We start from the raw sequence: 15680 nt of genomic DNA, 5'->3' as shown, positions 1-15680 counted from the left end.
GACCAAAATAAGAGGTCTCTGTTGTTACAAAAACAATCACATTGGGTAATATGCAAAAACATTATTTGTGTAAAATAGCATTTACAGATACATGCAGTTTACAATTTAAAGAAATCTGAAAATCTGTTTCCAACTGTAATCATAGAAGCAGCCTAGAATTCCACACAGAATAGAATATAATTCTTTATTGGCCAAGTGTGATTGGACACACAAGGAATTTGTCTTTGGTGCATGAGATTTCATAGAGTTCATAGGATTGATTCTTTCCACTACAGGTAGACTTAATGTTAGCTTCACACATTTTAGCAAATGCAAATCAGCTTAGGGTTGTTATATTGGTATTTGGGAATCCATTCCTGAAACCAAAGGAATGGACAGATAAAAGGCCACTTAGCCCACAGCAGGAATTTGGGTAGGACAAGCAGTCCAGAAGGGAAACTCTATAGTTTTTTGAGACGTGTAAAGCAGAAAGGGAAGGAAATGTTCTTTCAGACTTGCAAAAAATCTATGAATGCAGCCTTACTGTACAGTCAAATTAGGTCCTGTGGCTGTGTTTCCTCGCTGGTTTGCTTCGTGAGACTAACAGTTGTATAATTCACTTTTATTCATTTAGCACATCTCTACGCTGCCTATTTCACCTGAATGATTCTGGTGATTTACAAATATAAAGATACCTGATTAAAAGCAGTTAATGCTTCAGGTTCGAAGTCTCCCTGCCAAATGGAATCTGAAACACCAAACAGCCTAAATTATACACAGCTCTCAAAGGGAACAAGAGTAATACACAGAATAGCTGCAAAAGAATTGTGATGCTTAGAAAGAGCAATGTAGATGCAGCACTTTAAAAATCTAATTTTGATTTCATACTCTACTAATGTAATCATGATTCATAACGATCAAAAGAATCGTGTTATCTCTTTCGTAGGGTCATTATTATAGTACATACTGGTAATTTGAATTCTTTTCATATGCAGTACAAAGAAACTTCAAATATCTATGTGGCATTAGTTGCACTGATTTTTGTCTTTTGAGTATCTTAGCCAATACTGTGTTTAATAAATGTTAAAAGGTTCTGTGTCACAATGGTTTAATGTTATTATGAATGAGTGCCCTGAATTGAAGCAATCTACATGTTCTTACTCGTATCAACAGCTGGTTCCAAAATTTTGGTGAAAGATCCCAGACCTGCTTTGGGAACACCCAGCCCCAAATTAAATGGTGAGTACCTTTTATTCTAACTATAAATAGTCCTTGTTTAACGACCACTCATTCAGCAACTCTTCAAAGGTATGAATGGTGGTGCTGAACCCAGGAGCACATAAGATCAGTTCTCAAAGTTTTGGCCATCTCAGCACCCCCCACAATCGCATGATCGTGAGCTGGGCACTAAGTAGCCAGCCTATGCTTATGCCAGTTATAGTGTGTCTCACAGTCATGTATACTTTAGTTGCAACCTTTCCCGCTGGTTTCCCAAATGCAAAGTCAATGGGGAAAGCTAGAAGGAAAGCTCAAGGTTGTTTCAGTAAGTTGTTCACATTTTCTTCAATGTGCAGCAATTCTTGCCATGCCTGTGCTGCATATCATTGGCCACCTATGTACCTCTTCCACCCAGCAGCAGACCTCTACCTGCCTTCCAGATGCTTACGAGCCATCAAGGACTTCTTTAACAACCAGCTGGGGAGTGCCAGGATTTCCATCACTACCATGTGATATCACATTTAACAATGGAAATTCCACACCCAATTACCATTATTAATGGAGGACTGCTTGTATTGCAGCTAACAAGTTTTTAAAATTGCTATCAACAGTTACATAAATGGTCACAAGGTGTTAACTATTCATAAACAAATGTCAATGCATCCAACAGTGTTTAATTCCAAATAAATGAGTAAATGTATTTCAGTTGTTGATGCACCTTGATTATAAAGTTGTCTTGAGAAAAGAATAAGAAATGCAATTCACTAAAAGAATGATACAGTTTTGGAATAATTGTATAATTTTCCAATGTGAAAATACTATACAGCAGTATAATCCAGCAAAATATCCATTTGGTTTCTGTTTTAACCAAAACAGAATCTGTTTAAATCCAGTGAGTTGAGCAGAATTGCTTTGTATGGGTTATAAACTCACTTCTCAATGCCTTAAAAAACCCAGTCCTTTTAAAAAATAGTAAGCTGAAAAGAGAGACCATACCATTTTAGTGTTTTTCTTATGGTAAATCCAGAATTGATTTTTTTGGGGGTATTTCATATAATAATCTTTCACTGACAAGCATCTCCCCACAATAAAATAAAGTGAAAATTGGGTTTTTAGAAGCTTCACATAATGGTTTATGTAAATGTAGCTTTTGCTTTCTTCTTACAGACCATTTAATTCTTTTTTTCAGCCTGAATTCAAATGACATTTTACTGTTTTCACCCACTTACATGAACTGATGCATGGTCTTATTATACATATTTAGAGATCTAAGCATTGTGGAACACAGTTTTGTATCAGGTGCATTTTTATACATTTGTAGGAGATGAAGCATGGCTTTTTACTATTATACTGTACATTTTAAGTATTTTTTTTCTGGAAATATATTTTTATCAGGCTTCTGCTAAAACAGAACAATCCTTACATTTTTCTTAGGGCTAGCCTAAAAATAACCATTCCTTTCATCCTTAATGATGAGCAAATTAATCTTTTGTGCTTACTATTTCATCTAAAACTGTGCAGTTCATAAGTCTTGTCTATCTTGTTTATACACGCAATTGCAATTTTACACTTTCTTGCATATTTTCTGTTTTGATACATCTTTTAATCATATTTCCTTAGAAAAAATATATTTTCAATTTTTTTCAATGATCATTTGCAACAATTTATATTTTATACACATATATAAATTCAAAGCTGCTCATATTCCTGTCTGCACATTAATCTAGAAAATTATTCTGATCAATCGGTAAAGGTAAAGGTTCCCCCACATATGCGTGCTAGTCATTTCTGGCTCTAGGGGTGGTGCTCATGTCCATTTCTAAGCTGAAGACCTAGCGCTGTTCGAAGACAGCCACCACGACTCAACGCCGAAGGCGCATGGAGCGCTATTACCTTCCCACCAAAGGTGGTTCCTATTTTTCTACTTGCATTTTTACATGCTTTCCAACTGCTAGGTTGGCAGAAGCTGGGACAAGCTCACTCTGTTAAGCAACACTAGGAATTCAAATCGCTGAATGGCCGACCTTCTGATCGACAAACTCAGTGTCTTAGCCACTCAACCACCGTGCCCCGATCAATCTATACTTAATTACAAAGTTCAGATTCCTCAATAGATATGAAAAGGTACCAATAGAAGAGAATATTTATAGTTCATGGTTGAACTGAAGATTAACAGTAGAGATCATAACACAATGCCTGGAATATATAGCACTTCCTTGCATGCAACCCAAACTATGGATCTGATAACACCTTTGTCATAATAAAAATGGACCAGCTACAGAACACACACAACACCATCAACAATATCTTTAAAGGAGTATAATGTACTAGGGAGGAAGAAAACAACACACTACTGTTCCTGGATATCCTCATCAGCAAATTTGCAATGGTGGCAAATTTATTGTAAAACCAACCACACCAACCAAGTAATCTATTACCAAAGCAACAATCCAACCTCCCATAAGAGAACCTATGTAAGAACATAATATAGATGAGCACAAACACTGTAGCAACCTTGAACATCAGAAAAAGGAAACAGATCATCTACAAAACATCTTCCAACAAATGGCTTTCCACACAACTTCATCAATAATAAGCAAGTTCAGAGAGCACCAAGGACCCCACAGATACGAGCAGTCATACCTAAAAATAAATCCCTGTGAACACATCATGTATTACTTGGGATATATATTTATCTAATATGAAAGACTATATATTTAATATTTTTGATGGTACTGAAAAGTCCCCTTTTGATTATTTTCAATAAGTTTTTCATACCAGTTGTATAATAATGGAATTATATTTCCAGCAACTTTATGGAAAAACTAACAAAGCAAAAAACATAGTCATTTTTTTAGCAATCACAGCTTGTACCAGAAACTCAGCTACTAAGTGAAGCGGTTGCTAAGTGGGAAATCACATGAACATAAATGTGCTTTCCAACTCAAACAAGCATAGTCAGTTAACAGAATAACAGAGTTGGAAGGGACCTTGGAGGTCTTCTAGCTCAACCCTCTGCTTAGGCAGGAAACCCTATACTGTTTCAGACAAATGGAAATCCAACGTCTTCTTAAAAACATCCAGTGTTGGGGCATTCACAACTTCTGGAGGCAAGTTGTTCCACTGGTTAATAGTTCTAACTGTCAGGAAGTTTCTCCTCAGTTCTAAGTTGCTTCTCTCCTTGATTAGTTTCCACACATTGCTTCTTATCCCATACTCAGGTGCTTTGGAGAGTAGTATGACTCCCTCTTCTTTGTGGCAATCCCTGAGATATAGGACCCCTGCTATCATGTCTCCCCTAGTCCTTCTTTTCACTAGACATACCCAGTTCCTGCAACCATTCTTCATATGTTTTAGTCTTCAGTCCCCTAATCATCTTTGTTGTTCTTCTCTGCACTCTTTCTAGAGTCTCAACATCTTTTTTACATTTTTACAAATGTGTTAACATATTTTGCATTTGTTTGCCTCCTAATTACTTCCCCCTTTCTAATGTTCATTCTTAAACATTATTTTTTATTATGGGAAGGTTCCTTTCCCTTTGACATTAAGTTGGTATCTCTTTTGCTGTAACGTAAACCCATTATTTCATGTTCTCTCCAAGGTAGAACAGCTCTTGACCTCCTTCTTTGTGCCATTTTTTGAAGTATTTGAAAAATGCTATCATATCCCCTTTTGTATATCCTTTCATACGGATGAGCGTGAAAGAAATTTCTCAAACTCATTTGAGTACGGGAAGAAATAGGTGGATAATTCTTGGCAGCTAAAGCTTAAATCAATTTCATCCTAGGATTTTCCTCTATGCACGCAAGAAAGCTTCACCACTTTTATTTATGATCTAGCCAAACTTGAGTGGCTTTTGAACCTATTATCCATATACCTAAATTACTCGGTGAAATCATTGGAACCTTTAAGTACATAATATTGGCAAGATTATTATTCTTGCTTTGTTCTAATGAGGATTTACTGTTGTCTTGGGTATTACTTATACATTTCAGTGTACAGTTGGCAATGTCAGTATCATTCAATTTGACAAATTAAGTACTTTTAAAGTCTAATGCAATGGTCTACCACTTAGCTAGCAATTTTGGTCCAAGTGTTGATATTTAATAAGATTGGGTACTAAATATAGAAATAAGCAGATACGGGAACTCAACAGAAGTAATGTTCTGGGCAAGAACCTGGCATTGCTATTAGTTACATGAAGTTTTATTCCATGTCAGTAGATTAGTGTAAACATTTTGTTTCTTCGGGTTAGCTAATCTGAATCAATCCCAGGCGTATAAGGTAGGATATATGTGCAAGAGAAAATGCTGGCAATACAGGTGTACAAACCATTTCAAATTTAAAACAGGTTGTTTCAACTACTCTGGAAATATTTTGAATCTGAAACAGCTACAATCTGATCTCATATTACTTCTGAAATGAACAGAACAACTTGTTCCAGAGTCAGACAAGTGTTCCAAACTTGAAATATTTTGAATATAAAACATTTTGTATGCTTCTACTGAAAATATAGTTTTACATTTTTAATATTGGCAAGAATTCTTGTTTCATCCTGGTTCCTTGGCTAATGCTTTCCCAGCATCTCAGCTGGTTATCATACTATTTCAATGTATTGATGTTCTTTTTAAAGAGAAGAGAAGATTTTCTTTGCCATAACTGTTCACAAAAACTGTCTTAAAATGTTGCAGTGAAAATAAATTCAAGTAATGACAAAGAAGGGGACAGAAGTCTGGTGATGGGGATGTTTGCACTTCCCCGTTAGTTAATTGGAATGAGTACTGGTTGGATTATGGCAGATACTGAGTATGGACAACAACAGTGAAGACACTCCTGGAGTACTACAAGTGTTTTGTTATTGTTATTCTGTAGAAGGAGACGAGGCCTAAAGCCTCATGGAGGTCCTTTGGCTAGTTCAATAAACCTGTATTCATACTTCCATTGTTACAATAATGACCTATTTAGGATTATAGATATTTATGAAATTTCCTTAAATCATTCATAATGATATTATTCTGAATATTTATTTATTTATTTTATTTTATTAAATTTGTTAGCCGCTCCCTCTCCACAAAGGGACTCGGGGCGGCGTACAATAAATAAAAACACATATTATAAAATTACACATTGTACGGAGGAGGTATAAAACACAATACAATATTATAATAACAGAAATATTAAAATAAGTTAAATTAAAACCCCAATAGAAATTACAAGTTTAAAAATTGCCAGGAGGAATAAAATGGAGCTATGGTTGAGCCAGGCCTGCTAGTTGAAAAAGGTGGGTCTTGAGTTTTGAACGGAAGGAGCGGAGGTCGGTGGTAATCCTAATATCCGGGGGGAGGTCATTCCAGAGGGCTGGGCCCATCACAGAGAAGGCCCTACTCCTGGGCGCCCTGAAATTTCATCAAATCTAATCTTAATGAGAAATAATTATATACATTTTAATATTAGTAAATATGAGATTGCACTTAAGAAATGCTGTGATATGCTTTGAATTTTATGAAACATGTATTAAAATTGTTGGTGAGGTATTGCCTTATTTACTGCCTCAGTAGAAGAGACTATAACTAGTTACACAGAAGGATAAACAGGCTTGAACAAGGAAGCATGGTTTCATTACAAACTTTAATGTTCAAGTCAGCATAAGCACATATTAAAATGCCAAATGAAGTAACCTCATTATGATGGAACATAAAATGAACGATTGCTTGCTTTTATCAGAATGTCTTTTTAATTGTCCTTATTCCATAATTTTATTGGAACGTGATCATGTTTTAGTACTGCTGTATTCAAATACACGTAGGTTTATTTGCATCTATTCAGATTTAAAAGTCTAAGCCCAGTATATTGAAAAGAATGAAACCTTTGCCATTGATTTATGCCTGGCATTAGATAGAGCTTAGCTCATCATTCTGCACTTCTGTTTATGATGATTAACATTCATTTATTCCAAAGAGATACTTTGATTTAGCATTAAAATGTGAAAAATGCCTATAAGAGATTAAAAGAAGCCAAGAATAATTTTCTTCACTTATGAAATATTTCTATTTGACATGTCAAAGAATAAACTCAGACTTTAAAACTACCTTGAAGAATTCACAGTTTAAGTACTCCAAGGTTGCAACTTCATGAGCACTAATAATTCAATCCTACTTCAGTCACCTTGGAAAGCAGCCTGAGCTTAATAAAACTAAATCTCTGGTTAAGTAGATATATAAAATCAATGAAAAATTCCCACCACAACCTGAACATAAGTTGCAAACTGATTTTAACATTGCCTGAAATTTCAAAATACAGAATCATAAATAGCCAGATGTGTTAGAGCAAACAAGAACACCCAAATGAGGTTGCAGATCTGGTAGATGGGACTTCAATCAAAATATTGTACATGCCTTTGTAAATGTTAATGTTCTGCATTGACATCTTTTGACTCTCCTCATCTTTTGAGATTGGTTTAAAAAAATGAGGATAGGTTGGCATAAGACAGATGATTGTGACACAATTAAGGAGTTGGTCTGGTTTCTATCTTGCATCATTTTGTGGGGTCTGTTTTTTTTTTCTTTAAAGGTTTCTCTTTCCTACAATTGGAAATATAAAATAGGAAAGTGTTATGCCTCTTCTATTGGACAGACCATAGAAAGATCCTTTTTTCATAGATTAGAATTTATAGAATGGCTACATGTTGTCTATGTCCATGGGAAGATTTTGTCTAATTTTGAATCATAGATTCATCTGATTGGAAGAAACCTTAGAGGTGTTCTAGTCATATCAGAACAACACTTGATTTGAATATGTTGACAAACTTTTTTTTACAGAAGATTGAATTATTAGCTGAGCCACATGCAGGGTGAATAGGTCTCTCTGAACTCATTAATTAGACGGGTATTCTATCAAACAGCACACGTTCAAGCTCAAATACCTCCTTACATTATCCATTAAAAAAAAGAATGGGTACAAACCATTACCTCATTTAACACTCTAAATTTATAACATTTAAGCTCACACTGACTGCTTCAGTGACTCCATCCAGCCACCTCATTCTCTATCATCCCCTTCTTCTTTTGCCCTCAATCTTTCCTATCATTAGGCTCTTCTCCAGTGAGTCCTTCCTTCCTTGTATTGTATTCTTTCCTCCCCGACTTACGACCGGGGAATTCCCCCTGTTGTCAGCCAGCAACAGCCATGCTGCGCCTTAGCCAATCAGGCGCGGCATGGCTGAAGGCGGGCTGACTTGCGCTCCTGATTGGTTCCTTGGCCTGACAGCTCTCGTATAAATAGCTGTCAGGCTAAGGAAAGGGGCTTCTCTCCTGTATTGCTTGCCGTTGTTTAAATCGCAATAAAATAGTGTTGGACGTTCCACAGTTGTCAAGTCTCATCTTTCCCCACACTTCTTCACTGGCGACGAAGGTGGGATCCTGCTGAGGCGACGACCCTGACGGAACCCGACCTCTGTTACTCAGCCGCTTGAGTTTAGCTCCCCGAGCCGCACAACTCCAAGCCGCTATGTCTTCGCTTCCCCCGTTCGCTCCCTTCGGCACCGACGGAGAGGGATGGACGGGGTTTTTGGAGCGTTTTGAATGCTTCCTGCGAGCCAACGGGAAGCGGGGTATTCCGATGGAGGAGAAGTGCAGCTTCTTCCTCAGTAGCTGCGGAACCCCTATGTTCAACGCCGCCCGGGCGTTGGCAGCCCCTGTGCCAGTTCACGACCTAGACTGGGACACGCTGATGGCCAAGCTGAAGGGACATTACGCCCCGACCCCATCGAAGATCACCAGGCGATACGCTTTCCGTCAGTGCGTCCAGAAGCCGCACGAAGATGTCAGCCAGTTCCTCCAGTCCTTGCGGACCACAGCCATTCCCTGCGAGTTCCCTGACTTGGAGGACAATCTGGTTGAACAATTCGTCAGCGGCATCAGTGACCGACGGCTGAGGAGGCGTCTCCTGGCCCGACCAGAAATCACCCTGTCAGAGGCGGTCACTGATGCACGGGCGGCGGAGTTGTCGGAGCAATCTGTTGCTGAGATGGACCGCCACCCGTTCCAATCTTCCCCAGCGCAAACCTGCCTCATCGATCAGCTGGTGCCCATTCCGAGCCCGGCTGAGGAAGAGGAAGAACTCGTGGCTCGCCTGGCAGAACTGCAAAGGCGCCGCAATCCGCGACCTCCACGCCAGACTGTGACAGCCTGCCTTGGCTGCGGTGGCAGCCACGACCGGTCAGCCTGCCCATTCCGGGCATCCATCTGCCGCCGGTGCTCGAAAAAAGGGCACCTGGCCCAAGTTTGCCGTGCTGTGTTACCACCACCACCATCCCAGGGAGCCACAGGCCAGCAGATGACAGCCGGACCGCAGCAGCAGCCCCGCCGCCAGCCGCGCTCGAAGGCCAGCTGTTACACCGTGGAGCCAGGCCCTGCAGCAGCCGCCCCTGCAGAGGCGATCTACCAGGCCTCCGCAGGTGCGGACAGAATCAAGGCGGCAGTCCTCATTGAGGGCACGCCTTGTGTAATGGAGGTGGACTCCGGCTCGTCCCGCTCCTTAATCGCCTGGGCGGACTTTCAGAAACTGTGCCCCGGCGTCCTAAAACGCCAGCTGTCTGCTAGCCCCGTGGCCTTAAGGGACTATCAGGGGTCACTTATCCCAACCCTGGGCTGCCATACAGTCAGGGTTGAATACGGGGGGTTTTCGGGGTGCCTGCCAATCCTAGTGGTTGAAAAGCCCCTCCCCGCTCTATTGGGGCTAGATTGGTTCCCCGCCCTTGGTCTCTCCGTGCAGGGGGTGCACTCCATCTCAGACACACCCCCTGACGTAGCTGCTGTCATCTCCGCCTACGCGGACGTCTTTGACGGCCAGCTGGGACTATACAAGGGCACCCCCATCTCTCTTAACTTAGATCCCCAGGTTGCTCCCATTAGGCTGAAGGCCCGCAGGGTGCCTTTTGCCTTAAGGGCCAAAGTTGATGAGGAGATTGACCGCTTGTTGGCGCAGGGCGTACTGGAGCCTGTTGACTACTCGCGTTGGGAGACCCCAATAGTGGTCCCTGTGAAGGCCGACGGTTCCATACGCCTCTGCGCCGATTTTAAGTCAACCATCAATTTGGCCCTTCAGGCAAACCCCTATCCAGTCCCTGTCGTACAGCACCTGCTCCACTCCCTGGGGCAGGGCTGTATTTTTGCGAAACTGGATATGGCGCAGGCCTACCAGCAGCTCCCGGTGGATGACGACGCGGCGGCTGCGCAGACTATCGTCACCCACCGAGGGGCTTTCCGTTGCCGCCGCCTCCAATTTGGCGTTTCCGTGGCCCCGGGGATCTTCCAGAGCCTCATGGAGCGTTTGCTCCATGGGCTCCCTGGCGTTGTACCCTATTTCGACGATGTCCTGATCGCTGCATCCAGCCGCTCAGGACTCCTCGAAGTACTGGGGAAGGTCCTCGACCGTTTTAGGGGCGCGGGTCTCAAATTAAAGCGCAGCAAATGTTCATTTGCTGTGCCTAAAGTGGATTTCCTCGGCTTCTCCATAGATGCCCACGGAATCCACCCCACCCCTGCAAAAGTCGCAGCCATCAAGAACGCCCCCACCCCCGCCACTAAGGCGGAGCTGCAGTCGTTCTTGGGGCTTTTAAATTTCTACGCGCCATTTTTGCCACACAAGGCGTCACTAGCCGAGCCGCTGCATCGGTTGCTCGACCGATCGGCAGCCTGGCGCTGGGGCAGCCGCGAAGCGCATGCGTTCGCGGCTGTCAAAGACATGCTGACGTCAGAGGCAGTCCTAGTCCAATATAGTGACAGGATGCCCCTGACTCTAGCGTGTGACGCCTCCCCCGTGGGTTTGGGGGCTGTCCTGAGCCACGTCCTTCCCAACGGCTCAGAAGCCCCCATAGCTTTTTATTCCCGGACACTCTCTCCAGCGGAGAGGAACTACAGCCAGATCGACAAGGAGGCTCTGGCTGCCGTGTCCGGGGTTAAAAAGTTCCACGAATACCTCTACGGACGGCATTTCACGCTCTTCACTGACCACAAGCCGCTCCTTGGGCTTCTGGCCGGTGACCGTCCGACCCCTCCCATTCTGTCACCCCGGATGACACGTTGGGTGGAGTTCCTAGCGGCATACTCGTATGCCCTGGTCTACCGCCCTGGCAAGCAGCTAGGGCATGCTGATGCCCTCAGCCGCTGCCCCTTGCCGTCTCCAACCCTCAGACAGTGCCTTGCATGTCTGTTTTGGCCATTGCAGACCTCGCCTTGCCGCTCTCTGCGGGCGATGTGGCGGCAGCGTCTCTGGCCGACCCCACCCTCTCCCAGGTGATGACCTGGGTTCTGCGGGGGTGGCCTGAGGGGCCGGTGTCCGACGGCCACCGCCCCTACAAGGCCAGGCAGTTAGAGCTGTCCCTTCACAGTGGGTGCCTCCTGTGGGGAGACAGGGTGATCATTCCACCCACACTGCGTGACCAGGTGCTATCTCGCCTCCATGAGGGCCACCCTGGCATAGCGCGCATGAAGGCATTGGCGCGCAGCTATGTCTGGTGGCCCCGGCTGGACGACGAGATAGCTACCTGGGTTGCCAGGTGCTCGACCTGCCAGGTCTCCCGTCCAGCGCCTCCGGCGGCCCCGCCGCGGGAGTGGGAGATTCCCCGCGGCCCGTGGTCACGCCTCCACCTGGACTTCGCCGGGCCTTTCCGAGGTCAGGTTTTCCTGGTTGTGGTGGACGCTTACTCGCGCTGGGTGGAGCTCATCATCATGACCTCCACCACAGCCGAGGCCACTGTCCGAGCACTGACGCGCCTGTTTGCCACCCACGGCTTGCCAGACGTCGTTGTGTCGGACAATGGTCCTCAGTTTGCGTCCACCGTGTTCCAGGGTTTCCTGGCCACCCAAGGCATCAGGCATGCCCTCGTCGCTCCCTATCATCCGGCCAGCAATGGCCGGGCGGAACGCGCTGTCCGCTCGGCCAAAGACGCCCTTGGCCGAATGGACAAGGGCGACTGGCCCACGAGGGTGGCTGCTTACCTCCTGGTTCAGCATTCCACCCCGTGTCCCTTGTCCGGCAAAACCCCAGCTGAGCTGCTGATGGGCCGGCGCCTGCGGACCACCTTAGATAGGTTGCACCCAACCTATTCTGAGGCACAGCCGAGCAACCTGGGGCCCCCTCCCCGTTCCTTCCGTGAGGGCGATCCAGTGTGGGCTAGGGCTTTCTCCGGGGATATTAAGTGGGTGCCTGCCACCGTCACTTTTGTAACCGGCCCCTGCTCTTACAGGGTCCGGACCGCCGACGGTGCAGACTGGCGCCGCCACGTGGATCAATTAAGGCGCCGCGAACCTTTGGATCCACACAACAACCCCGCAGAGTCGGCCTCGCCAATTCCACCCGAGGCCCTGGGGTTGGCGCCGCACCCGTTTCCCCAGCCGTGGCAGTTGCCCAGGCCGCAAGAGGTTTCGCCAGAGACTGTTCCAGGCGCCTTCCGCCTTCCACAGCCCTCCATCGTTTCAGCCCCCGTTGGGCTACCAGCTCCGCCGTTGCAACCGACTTTGGCCTTCCCTCAATCAGGCCAGCCTGTCCCTCGCAACAATTCAAAGTTCCCTGACTCAAGCCCGTCAGCGGCCGCGCCACCCCGGCCCTGCCTACCTGTTCCAGAGTCTCCGCCTCCTCCTCCTCCGGCTGGGGTAGGCCTTCAAGATGGCGCCCGGAGCTCCACTCCCTTCAGGGAGGAGCTCCCACGGACACCACCTCCTTCTCCGACGGTCTGCCCAGTTCTGCGGCGTTCTGGGCGTGTCCGTCGCCGCCCAGCCTATCTTAGCGACTACGCATGCTCCACTGCTACGCATGCGTACTCGCTGGGGGGGGAAGGAGTATTGTATTCTTTCCTCCCCGACTTACGACCGGGGAATTCCCCCTGTTGTCAGCCAGCAACAGCCATGCTGCGCCTTAGCCAATCAGGCGCGGCATGGCTGAAGGCGGGCTGACTTGCGCTCCTGATTGGTTCCTTGGCCTGACAGCTCTCGTATAAATAGCTGTCAGGCTAAGGAAAGGGGCTTCTCTCCTGTATTGCTTGCCGTTGTTTAAATCGCAATAAAATAGTGTTGGACGTTCCACAGTTGTCAAGTCTCATCTTTCCCCACACTTCTTCACCTTGGATTATTACACTCTGTTTATAAATTCAAGAATGTTTGTGGGGAAGCAGAGTATAACAATATATTTTTCAAACAGAGAATAGAGCCGACCATAGCTGAACAAGAAGCTGGTAAACAAATCTGTTCCTCTGAAACAAGGAGAGGACTAGAATTGGCCATATATGCATCCTACAGCTGTTCCCCATAAGAACACAATAAGACAGCAGAATCCTGGGAGCCAAAGGAAAATCAGCTTTGCCCAAACTGCATTTCAGAGCCTTCAGAGACACTGGGTTTTCATACTTCCTTTCTTAAATCATTTTTGGACATAGTTTGTTAATGGCTTCTTTGAATATTGAGAAACTTTGGAAAGGAATGTTTCATTACACTGGGTCAATTTCTTGACAAAACCTTCATGTAAATCTAAGGATTTTAAAACACTTTTTTGTTTGAATAAAACAAAATGACATTTAAACGTTGATTTTAGAAAGTTTATAAACAGATTAAGGGACTCTTGGCCCAGGGGCCGGATCTGGCCCATGGGTTCCTTAGATCTGGCCCATGGGGCCACCATGGAAACAGCAAAGGATTGGCCAGTGGTGCCTCTGCCAGCAAAAATGGAGCGCCAGAGGGTTTCAGGAGGCTGTTGGAGCTGAAAATGGAGTTCGGAAGCCTGTTTTCTCTGGCAGAGTGCTTAAGCCTCCACAGGCACCCATGACACGAGTGATGTTCAGCTGACTATGCCCCCTCTGGCCATGCTCCCCTGGCCCCCGAGGTCAAACACAACCCTGATGCGTCCATAAATGAAATCAAGTTTGCCACCCCTGAGCTAGAGCAACTGTAATAACTGTAATAAGCCTTCTCATGACAGATTGTTGTTGATTATGAAGAAAACATGTTAACAGGGGACACTGAAAGTTGGACAGTAAAAGAAACAGAAAGTTTATAAGGTTCCTGAGAATGGACAGAGATATCTGAATTTGTAAGAATTTAAGGATATTTCGGTACAATATACACAGAAATTATTCTGCAGATGTCTGCTATTATAAATATGGATTTTAAAAAATGTTATAGAAGAAGAAAATATCTTACTGGACAAAACAGGAAGAATCTTACCATGGATCTACAAATGAAACTTTATGATGTCTTAACAGGGATACACAAATAATAAATTGAAGATTGACTTGGATAACTTTCTTATCTTGTATTTACAAGAGACATATTAAAGTTGTGAAGGAGTTTTTGAAAAGAAACAAACAGAGCAAGTTCCTAAGAAATCAATTGTTGACACTATTTAAAAGAACTAAAGTTCAATAGCCTTAAAAGTAAAGGGAAAGGAAGGCTAAATTGATTGTTTTTAACAAAGATAAAATATATATGTTGTATTTCTGGTAGCTCTTAATGGATTTTTTTTTATTAGGACCAAATGACCAGTCTATAAAGATTTATTTATGATAAGAGATAATATATGGAATGAAAAGAGAGTTGGGTTGTTGTTGTTGTTTATTTGCTGTATTTTAAAGGCAATAAGTTATTGTATTGAAAATAAAGAAATATAAAATTGATTTATTTGATTGAGGTTATATAGTATGTATGTTATTAATGGTCTTTTGCTGATTAGGAATGAATGACAAAAAATATCATTTAGAGATAAGAGATGACATATGGGACGATCTTTTTGTTGAAATATCAGAGATATTACAAAATTACAAAAATTGTACTTATCTTGAAGTAAGGAGGCATTTTTATTATTTATTTATTTTCTCTGCATTTTATTTTTATTAAATAATTGGTATGGACATTCTTGAAGACACAGAGCTGTAACATATAGTGGCAGAACACTTACAGAAAACTAACTAAAAATTTAAAAAAAAAAACATTTCCAAGATAGAATTCTGCTACTCAACATTTCTCAAGCAATTTTTTTAAAATGTTCTAATCTCATTTTAACTAGTATTTGTCAGGGTTCTATGTAACACCCCTAATGACACAATTTTCACTGTGGAAAAATGGGAGCAGGCCTGAAGGCCCAATTTAAAAGACGGCTTCCAAATCTGACAGCATTATTGTAGCTCTAATGTTGTTTAATGTTTCTTTTTTAATATTTAGACTTTATTTTTATTTTGCAGTTCCTGATGATGTGTTTGCTCAGAATTACATATGGAAAGGATCCTACAATTATAAAGGCAAAAAGCAGCCAATGACCTTGACCGTTACTCATTTCAATGCATCATCTGGAAGAGTGAATGCTACCCTTACTAATAGTAATATGGAGTTGCTGCTTTCAGGTAGGAACAACAATTATAAATGTCTATGTTTAATCCTCTTAACATGTCTACCAGCAGCCTGATACCCATTTCATGGAAGTGAGGATCATTGTAA

At 43.4% G+C, this 15680-nt stretch overlaps 1 protein-coding gene across 1 annotated transcript in view; it reads left to right on the top strand.

The window, feature by feature from the left end:
- CSMD3 (CUB and Sushi multiple domains 3) overlaps positions 1-15680 on the top strand; it is a gene marked incomplete at its 5' end in the record, with an annotated part of 706489 nt that overhangs the window by 660199 nt on the left and 30610 nt on the right. The window contains 2 exons of the mRNA XM_081953230.1: positions 1153-1218; positions 15428-15586. Coding sequence (XP_081809356.1) covers positions 1153-1218; positions 15428-15586 — 225 coding nt within the window. The remainder of the gene's footprint in view (positions 1-1152; positions 1219-15427; positions 15587-15680) is intronic.

This window comes from Natrix helvetica (genome assembly GCF_964273705.1).
Source record: "Natrix helvetica genome assembly, chromosome: 4".
Classification (NCBI taxonomy): domain Eukaryota; kingdom Metazoa; phylum Chordata; class Lepidosauria; order Squamata; family Natricidae; genus Natrix; species Natrix helvetica.
This window is presented reverse-complemented; position numbering and strand designations above follow the sequence as displayed.